The following is a 10,364-nucleotide window of genomic DNA, read 5'->3' on the forward strand; positions in this document are numbered from 1 at the left end:
TGCACATATTGTTAGTGCATTCACAACTGGAAGTTTTTAAGAAGAGATTGGACAATCATTCTATTCTATTCCATTCTGTTCCAATCTGTTCCATATTTTCTCTTATTTTCTCTTCTCTTCTCTTTTCTATTCTCTGTTCTGTTCTATTTTCTGTTCTGTTCCATATTTTCTATTCTGTTCTGTTCTGTTCCGTTCCGTTTTGTTCCGTTTCGTTCCGTTCCATTCCATTCCATTCCATTCCATTCCATTCCATTCCATTCCATTCCATTCTATTCTATTCTATTCTATTCTATTCTATTCTATTCTATTCTATTCTATTCTATTCTATTCTATTCTATTCTATTCTATTCTATTCTATTATGTTCTGATCCATATTTTCTTTTCTATTCTATTCTATTCTATTCTATTCTATTCTATTCTATTCTATTCTATTCTATTCTATTCTATTCTATTCTATTCTATTCTATTCTATTATATTCTATTCTATTATGTTCTGATCCATATTTTCTTTTCTTTTCTATTCTATTCTGTTCTGTTCTGTTCTGTTCCGTTCCGTTCCGTTCCGTTCCGTTCCATTCCATTCCATTCCATTCCATTCCATTCCATTCCATTCCATTCCATTCTATTCTATTCTATTCTATTCTATTCTATTCTATTCTATTCTATTCTATTCTATTCTATTCTATGTTCTGATCCATATTTTCTTTTCTTTTCTATTCTATTCTGTTCTGTTCTGTTCTGTTCCGTTCCGTTCCGTTCCGTTCCATTCCATTCCATTCCATTCCATTCCATTCCATTCCATTCCATTCCATTCCATTCCATTCCATTCCATTCTATTCTATTCTATTCTATTCTATTCTATTCTATTCTATTCTATTCTATTCTATTCTATTCTATTCTTTATTCTGTTCTATTCTGTTCTATTCTATTCTATTCTATTCTATTCTTTATTCTGTTCTGTTCTATTCTATTCTATTCTATTCTATTCTATTCTATTTTCTGTTCCATATTTTCTTTTCTTTTCTATTCTATTCTGTTCTGTTCTGTTCTGTTCTGTTCTGTTCCGTTCCGTTCCATTCCATTCCGTTTCATTCCATTCCGTTTCATTCCATTCCATTCCATTCCATTCCATTCTATTCTATCCTATCCTATCCTATCCTATCCTATCCTATCCTATCCTATCCTATCCCATCCTATCCTATCCTATCCTATCCTATTCTATTCTATTCTATTCTATTCTATTCTATTCTATTCTATTCTATTCTATTCTATTCTATTCTATTCTATTCTATTCTATTCCATTCCATATTTTCTGTTCTGTTTTGTTCTGTTCTATTCCGTTTCATTCTATTCTATCCTATTCTATTCATTCCGCTCCACTCCACTCCATTCCATTCTACAAAAGTGAAAAGCTAACCTTCGCTTGCTTACACCAGATTGTCAGGATGTCAATCTCAGTCCTGCTAGAAAGCGTGTCTCCCCACCCTGGTGATTCTGATCTTCTTCTCTGGTGTTGTAGTTGTCGCTTTGCGGTGTTACACCTGCAGTGAACCCATGGATGTCAGCTACTGCCTCACCGTCACCCCCTGCCCAGAGAACACCACTGCTTGCACGACAACGGTCCACTCGGTGGATTCAGGTGAGACGCAGCTCACCTGTGCATTCACCCTTACTTCTTTTGCTCCAGGGTTTACCTTTGTCCTGAAACTTTCAGGCAGCAAAAAAAAAGCTGTTTTCATTGCTTCTGTGGGCTGATGGGTTTCTGAGCAGTTTATGCTCATTTCAGGGACAAGGGTGTCTTGGAATCCATGCTGCAGGCACACCTACATCATGGATTCTAAGATGAGCCAATAGTGTGCAGCAGCAGCCAAAAAAGCCGATGCAGCCCTAGGTTGCCTTGAGAGAGGGATCGAATCAAGAAGGCAGAAGAAGAAGCAACAGATGGAAACTAATCAAGGAGAGAATCAACCTGGAATTTATTTATTTATTTATTTATTTATTTATTTATTTATTTATTTATTTATTTATTTATTTATTTATTTATTTATTTTAATCCCATTTATATCCCGCCCTTCTCCGAAGACTCAGGGCGGCTTACAATCTAAACACAAATTAAATGTGCTTAGCAATAGCCTTCATTCTATGTATATGCCTGCTTATTAGGTCTTTCGCGCCCCCCCCCCCAAGCGGCATTATTACAAAGACAGCTTATTGCCCCCAACAATCTGGGTCCTCATTTTACCTACCTTGGAAGGATGGAAAGCTGAGTCAACCTTGAGCCTGGTGGGATGCGAACCTGCACTAATTGCAGGCAGCTGGTGTTACTTAAGGAGGCATTAGCCCACTGCTCCACCAAGGCTCTGGAATTAAGGGAAAACTTCCTAACAGTGAGGACAATTAGCCAGTGGAACAGCTTGCCACCAGAGGTTGTGGGTGCTCCATCACTGGAGGTTTTTAAGAAGAGACTGGACATTTGTAACCGTGTTACAAAACCCCCCATGGAAAGGAGATTTCCAACCCATTTATTAGTTATATATCACCCAGAAATCGTGGGCGCTCCATCATTGGAGGTTTTTAAGAAGATGCTAGCTAGACAGTCACTTGTCTGAGATGGCATAGGTCAGTGGCGGTGAACCTATGGCACGTGTGCCACAGGTGGCACGCAGAGCCCTCTCTGTGGGCACGTGCACCGTCGCCCCAGTCCTAGGCCTTCAGCTGGGTTTTATAAAACGTTTTCGCTGCTGTGTGCAAAAAAAAAAATGGTTCAATCGATTCAATTTCAACTTCTTGCGGGGAAAAAAAAAGATCTAGCAAAGTTGGAATTGATTGATTGAACTTTTTAGTCCTACCCAGTCTGCCTTTACCACTGTGGCCACGCCCACCCAAATGGCCACGCCCACCCAAATCACCACGCCCACCCGGCACCCGACAACACATAAGTGGATTTTGGCTTGCAGTTTGGGCATTCGGTCTCTAAAAGGTTTGCCATCCCTGGTATAGGTTCTCCTGCTTGAGCAGGGGGCTGGACTAGAAGACCTCCAAGGTCCCTTCCAGCTCTGTTCTATTCCAGATTCGCTTAACCACCATATTTTCTAACTTAAACAACTACAGTGCTTCACTTAACCACCATGGCAAGAAAAGCCGTCAAAGAGGATGAAACTCAATGAACAACTGTCTCACTTAGCAGACAGAAGTGTGGCCTCAGTTGTGTCGTATGTGAAGGAGCACCTGTGAATTGGGGAAAAAAATAACAGTAAAATCATCCATTGTAAAAATACAACCAATAATAAATCAAGATTAAATCAAGGACACGAAGGGAGCTGGACCGACAGACTGCCGCTGGGGATTGTGATAGATTGGTGGAGCATGGACAAAACTTGAAAGCTCCAAATTAAAAGGAGAAGAAAGGAAAAAAATGTGCTGGACTGACCTTTAACCAGGTTAACTGAGTTACCTCATGTGGCTTTTTTTTTTAAGCCCGTGAAAAGTTTGAACTAATATTTCAAGGGTTTCTTCTCTTCTGGTAAATGAATATTGGCAGCCTGATGTAAAGATGATAGATAAGGAGAGAGAGAGAGAGAGAGAGAGAGAGAGAGAGAGAGAGAGAGAGAGAGAGAGAGAGAGAGAGGGAGAGGGAGAGAGGGAGAGGGAAAGAGAGAGAGAGAGAGCGAGAGAGAGAGAGAGAGAGAGAGAGAGAGAGAGAGAGATTTAAAAATAACAGACTGATAAGTGGTCAGAAATATATTGATTTACAGTAGAAGGAAGGAAGGAAGGAGGTTTAAGATGGAAAGATTGATAGATTACTAAGTGAAGAGTTTGAACTAATATTTCAAGCCTTACTTCTCTTCCGGTAAATAAATATTTAACCCCTCAGGGCTGGTTTTATGCAACACATCGAACTGCATCAAAAAGTCACCTCTGCAGCTTCCCGAATGGCTATGCTTGCTTAGGTTGAGCTGGGAGCCGTGGGAAAAAGAAAAAATGGTTTAGTGTGTTGTATGAACCCAACAAACTTGGGAATTCAAGCCTGGACCAGCCCAGACTGATAAGTGAAGTCAGAAATATATTAATTTACAGAGGAGGGAAGGAAGGAAGGAAGGAAGGAAGGAAGGAAGGAAGGAAGGAAGGAAGGAAGGAAGGAAGGAAGGAAGGAAGGAAGGAATTTAAGATAGAAAGATTGACAGATTAATGTGAAGATGATAGATATGTGGGGAGAGAGGGAGGTATAGAGTAGAGTAGAGTAGAGTAGAGTAGAGTAGAGTAGAGTAGAGTAGAATAGAATATATGGAATGAAATAGAATAGAATAGAATAGAATAGAATAGAATAGAATAGAATAGAATAGAATAGAGTAGAGTAGAGTAGAGTAGAGTAGAGTAGAGTAGAGTAGAGTAGAGTAGAGTAGAGTAGAGTAGAGTATATGGAATGAAATAGAATAGAATAGAGTAGAGTAGGGTAGAGTAGAGTAGAGTAGAGTAGAGTAGAGTAGAGTAGAGTAGAATATATGGAATGAAATAGAATAGAATAGAATAGAATAGAATAGAATAGAATAGAATAGAATAGAATAGAATAGAATAGAATAGAGTAGAGTAGAGTAGAGTAGAGTAGAGTAGAGTAGAGTAGAGTAGAGTATATGGAATGAAATAGAATAGAATACAGTAGAGTAGGGTAGAGTAGAGTAGAGTAGAGTAGAGTAGAGTAGAGTAGAGTAGAGTAGAGTAGAGTAGAATATATGGAATGAAATAGAATAGAATAGAATAGAATAGAATAGAATAGAATAGAATAGAAGCTGGAAGGGACCTTGGAGGTCTTCTAGTCTAACCCCTTGCTCAAGCCTCCAGTGATGGAGCACCCAGGTTTTCTGGTGGCAAGCTGTTCCACTGGTTGATTGTCCTCCTTAATTCCAGGTTGCTTCTCTTTTTGGTCAGTTTCCAACCATTGTTTCTCGTCCTTCCCTCTGGTGCTTTGGTGAAAGAGAGAGAATTTTATTGATTTATAATAGAAACAATGTGTCTGGGAGAGAGCTCAAATTCTCAGTGGACCGTGAGGGACCCCAAAAGATGTTTCATTGTCCTTCCTGGCTGGGCAGGATGTGGGGAAAGGTCTAGATCCAATCAGCAGCTCCAGGCTTTCCTTTCTATGGCCTGAGTAACCCCTGAGAGTAAGAATCTTGGTTTGTTCTAATGATAAGCTGGGCTCAGTGCGGGGATTCCAATATGGGAACAACCGGTTCTCTGCATGGATGCCGCTTCCGGAAGTCCAGCCTGGGAAAAACAAAAAAACCAGCTACCGGTTCTGCCGAAGTGGTGCGAACCGGCTGAATCCCACCACTGGCTGGGCTCCTTCTGAACATCACAGTTATTATAATAATTGTTATTATCAGTGCTTTTTTTGTTAAAAGAAAAAGGTGCCGGAACTCACCCATGTCATACAACCCACCTTGCCTACCCTACAAGGTTCCATCCAAAAAAGGTGCCGGAACTCCATTCTGAGCGTTCTATGAGAAAAAAAGCCCTGGATAGATAGATAGATAGATAGATAGATAGATAGATAGATAGATAGATAGATAGATAGATAGATAGATAGATAGATAGATAGATAGACAGACAGACAGACAGACAGACAGACAGACAGACAGGGAGGGAGGGACTGACACAGAGAGAGAGAGAGAGAGAGAGATAAGATAGAAGATAGAAGGATAGATGAAATAGATGACAGATATCTAGATAGATATCTAGATAGATATCTAGATAGATAGATAGATAGATAGATATCTAGATAGATAGATAGATAGATAGATAGCAGATAGATAGATAGATAGATAGATAGACAGACAGACAGATAGATAAGATTAGATAGATAGATAGATAGATAGATAGATAGATAGATAGATAGATAGATAGATAGATAGCAGATAGATAGATAGATAGATAGATAGATAGATAGATAGATAGATAGATAGACAGACAGACAGATAGATAAGATTAGATAGATAGATAGATAGATAGATAGATAGATAGATAGATAGATAGATAGATAGATAGATATAGATAGATAGATAGATAGATAGATGGATGGATGGATGGATGGATGGATGGATGGATGGATGGATGGATGGATGGATAGATAGATAGATAGATAGATAGATAGATAGATAGATAGATAGATAGATAGACAGACAGATAGATAAGATTAGATAGATAGATAGATAGATAGATAGATAGATAGATAGATAGATAGATAGATAGATAGATAGATGGATGGATGGATGGATGGATGGATGGATGGATGGATGGATGGATGGATGGATGGATAGATAGATAGATAGATAGATAGATAGATAGATAGATAGATAGATAGATAGATAGATAGATACAGTGCTTTTTTTGTAAAAGAAAAAGGTGCCGGAACTCACACATTTCATACAACCCACCTTGCCTACCCTACAAGGTTCCATCCAAAAAAGGTGCCAGAACTCCGTTCTGGGTGTTCTATGACAAAAAACAAAAAACAAAACAACACCCTGGTTATTATTATTTATTTCCTTCCCTCCCCCACCACCTCTTACCCTTGTCATTACTGATCTCCCCCAGGTTTCCCCTTTTTTGGAAACATCACAGTCAGCAAATCTTGCTCCAAAACCTGTGTGCCCTCTGAGCCGGATGCCATTGGCGACAACCACCCCGACTACTGCTGTCACACGGATTTGTGCAACGTGGGGGCGGGTCAGGCAGCCGCTGCGGAGTTTGGTGCCCTGAGCTTCACCGTCGTCCTCGCCGTGTCTCTCCTCTGGCTTCAAGGATAACCCTCCAGGGACGGGCTGGCTTGGTTTGTGGGGAAGACGACACTCCCCGGGGCCTAAACAAGGACGGGGTGTCTCCTGCTGGAAGGTGGTGGAGATGGAGAGAGGGGAGGAGAAGAGTCTCCAGGAGCAGAAGAATGGGAAAGGGGGAAGAAAAGGACCGTGACATTAGTAGCGAATGTAGTTTTCATCTGTTCCTACTCCAATATTGAAACACACATGCCTTCCTCCTCCTCCCGCTCCTTCTTTCTCCTCCTCCTCCTCTTCCTTACTCTCCTCCTCCTCCCGCTCCTTCTTTCTCCTCCTCCTCTTCCTTACTCTCCTCCTCCTCCTGCTCCTTCTTTCTCCTCCTCCTCTTCCTTACTCTCCTCCTCCTCCCTCTCCTTCTCCTCCTCCTCTTCCTTACTCTCCTCCTCCTCCCTCTCCTTCTCCTCCTCTTCCTTACTCTCCTCCTCCTCCCGCTCCTTCTTTCTCCTCCTCTTCCTTACTCTCCTCCTCCTCCCGCTCCTTCTTTCTCCTCCTCTTCCTTACTCTCCTCCTCTCCTTTCTCCTCCTCCTCCTCTTCCTTACTCTCCTCCTCCTCCCTGTTCTTCTTCGCCTCTTTCTCCTCCTCTTCCTTGTTCTTCTCCTTCTCTTCTTCTCCTCCTCCTCCTCCTTTTCCCTTCCTGCCTGCCTTCTGTTTTTTACTTTCTTCTCATTCCATCTTTCTTCCTTCCTTCCTTCCTTCCTCCCTCCCTTTCCTAATCCTGTCTCCTCCTCTTCCTCCTCCTTCTCTTGTTTGTTCTTCATCTCTATCTCCTTCCCTTCTTGTTCTCTTCTCCTCCTCCTTTTTCCTTTGTTGAGGGAAAAGTCTTCATTGTGGTCCAGTCCAAGCCGGCAATAAACAACATGGCGACTGCTTTAGAAAGAAGGTTGCAGTTTATTGAAGAGGAAAGCCAGACAGAAAGATGGCTCTGGAGGAAAAAAAGATTGAGCACATGTAGGGAGTGGGTTTTTATACCCTCTGGAGCTCTTCAGGTGGTTTCCTGTTCCTGTTTGAGGCTTTGTACTTCCTGTGTCATGTATTCTGACCTGAGTCTGGGTGTGCCCCTTTGGCATCTGTGCGTTAATCCTATTATGTCCTGTCTTAAAGTTTGGGTGGGGTATGTAGATTTTAGGTGTCTTTGTCTTCTTAATCTTCTAGCTGGAGGCCTCCAACCTTCCTGAATGGATTATTTACACCAGCATTTCTACAGAGCTGGTTTCGGCTTGCGGGAGGGAGACTTGGGGCTATTAAGAAAAAACTGGGCATGCTTTTCAGCCTCTTTAAGATCCTTTCAGGAAATATATTTTTCTGCCCTTTTAATATTTCCTTCTCGGGGGGTGGGGGGGTGACTTCCCACACCTTCCTGCCTGCCTGCCTGCCTCCCCTCATTTTTCTTTTCTTTCTTTCTTCTCCTTCCCTGTCTTCTTTCCTCCCTCACTCCATCCCTCCCTTCCTCGCTCCCTCCCTCGCTCCCTCTTTCCTTTTCCCATCTCCTCCTCCACCTCCTCCCTCTCCTTGTCCTGCTTGTTCTTCTTCTCTTTCTCCTTCTCTTCCTTGTTCTTCTCCTTCTCTCTTCCTCCTACTACTTTTCACTTCCTGCCTGCCTGCCTGCCTCATTTTTCTTTTATTGCTTCCTTTCCATTCCCTGTCTTTCTTCCTCCCTCTTTCCTTTTCCTGTCGTCTCCTCCTCCTCCTCCTCCTCCTCCTCCTCCTCCTCCTCCTCCTCCTCTTACAACATGCCATTGGGTATTCTGTATCTAATCCAGGGGCAGTATTTCCAAATATACCTATCAAATCTTTGTTCCATGCCAGATCCAGATGTTTTATTGGGTCACATGATCTCCTGAAGCTATTTTGAACCTTCTGATGTAAAGCAAAGAGGAATATTTGCCCTGCCAAAACATAAAGATTGTCTTTCTGTGGCTTCCAGAGAGACGTGATTCCCAACATCCCTCCGTGGTATGGAACGGTATCCATCCTTCTCAGCCCATCCTGTCTGATGAATTCAATACAAGATTTTGTAAAGTTAAATATGTACAGTTATTATTATTATTATTATTTAATTTTTTAATTTTAATTTTTATTACATTTAATTTAATTTAATTTAATTTTAATTTAATAACATTTATATACCGCCCTTCTCCCTGAGGACTCAGGGCGGTTCACAGGGCAGAATAAAAAAACCAATACAAACATTAAAAACAGATTAACCAATTGCCCTAGTTAAAAACAATATAAATACAACGCTAAAAACCCCCAGAAAAATTAAAAAACAAAAGATAAAACAACCCCAACACTCCCCCTCAGGCTAGGCCGGCTTGTACAAACAAAAATGTCTTGAGATCGCGGCGAAAGGAGCGAAGATCGGGCGCCATCCGGAGCTCAACCGGTAGCTGATTCCACAGCTCCGGAGCGCCCACAGAGAAGGATCTCCCCCTGGGGGCCACCAATCGACATTCTCTGATCGGTGGCACCCTGAGGAGGCCCTCTCTGTGGGAACGCACAGGGCGCAGGGAGCTTGATGCCGGCAGCAGATGTTCCCTGAGGTACTCCGGCCCCATGCCATGGAGTGCTTTGAATACCGTTACCAGTACCTTGAATCTCACCCGGAAGACAACTGGCAACCAATGCAGCTCACGGAGCAGAGGTGTAACGTGGGAGTATCGGGAGACTCCCAACACCACTCTTGCGGCTGCATTCTGTACCAGTTGGAGCTTCCGAGTGGTCCTCAAGGGCAGCCCCATGTAGAGAGCGTTGCAGTAGTCCAGACGAGAGGACACGAGCGCATGAGTGACCGTGCACAGATCATCCCGGCTAAGATAGGGCCGCAACTGACGCACCAGGCGAACCTGTGCAAAGGCCCCCCTAGTCACGGCTCCTATATGATCTTCCAAGGTGAGCCGTGAATCTAGGAGGACCCCCAAGCTGCGAGCCCTATCTACGGGGGGTAATAATTCACCCCCCATAGTTAGAGGTGGAATGTCCGAATAAACCCGGGATGAAGATATGCAAAGCCACTCAGTCTTGTCGGGGTTGAGCTGGAGTCTGTTCCTCCCCATCCAGACCCGAACCGCCTCCAGGCAACGGGACATCACGTCGAGGGCATCACTGGGGTGGTTTGGGGTCGAAAAGAAAAGTTGGGTATCATCAGCGTACTGATGATACCCAACTCCAAAGCCACGAATGATCTCACCCAGCGGCTTCATGTAGATGTTGAACAGGAGAGGCGAGAGGCCCGACCCCTGAGGAACTCCACAAATGAGAGACCTCGCGGTCGACCTCTGCCCCCCTGCCAACACCGACTGCGAACGTCCCAAGAGATAGGAGGAGAACCACCGTAAAACTGTGCCTCCCACTCCCAATCCCCTGAGACGCCGCAGCAAGATACCATGGTCGATGGTATCGAAAGCCGCCGAGAGGTCTAATAGGACTAGGACAGAGGAATGCCCCCTGTCCCGAGCCCTCCAGAGATCATTCACCAGCGCGACCAATGCCGTCTCCGTGCTGTGCCCGGGCCTGAAACCCGATTGGTACGGGTC

General features: G+C 43.2%; 1 protein-coding gene across 1 annotated transcript in view; it reads left to right on the forward strand.

The window, feature by feature from the left end:
* Positions 1 to 6,803, forward strand: part of LOC310638781 (ly6/PLAUR domain-containing protein 2-like) — a gene marked incomplete at both ends in the record, with an annotated part of 9,400 nt that extends 2,597 nt beyond the window's left edge. The window contains 2 exons of the mRNA XM_083360140.1: positions 1,520 to 1,639; positions 6,592 to 6,803. Coding sequence (XP_083216266.1) covers positions 1,520 to 1,639; positions 6,592 to 6,803 — 332 coding nt within the window. The remainder of the gene's footprint in view (positions 1 to 1,519; positions 1,640 to 6,591) is intronic.
* Positions 6,804 to 10,364: the final 3,561 nt, after the last annotated feature.

Source organism: Vipera ursinii, assembly GCF_947247035.1.
Source record: "Vipera ursinii genome assembly, chromosome: 3".
Lineage (NCBI taxonomy): Eukaryota > Metazoa > Chordata > Lepidosauria > Squamata > Viperidae > Vipera > Vipera ursinii.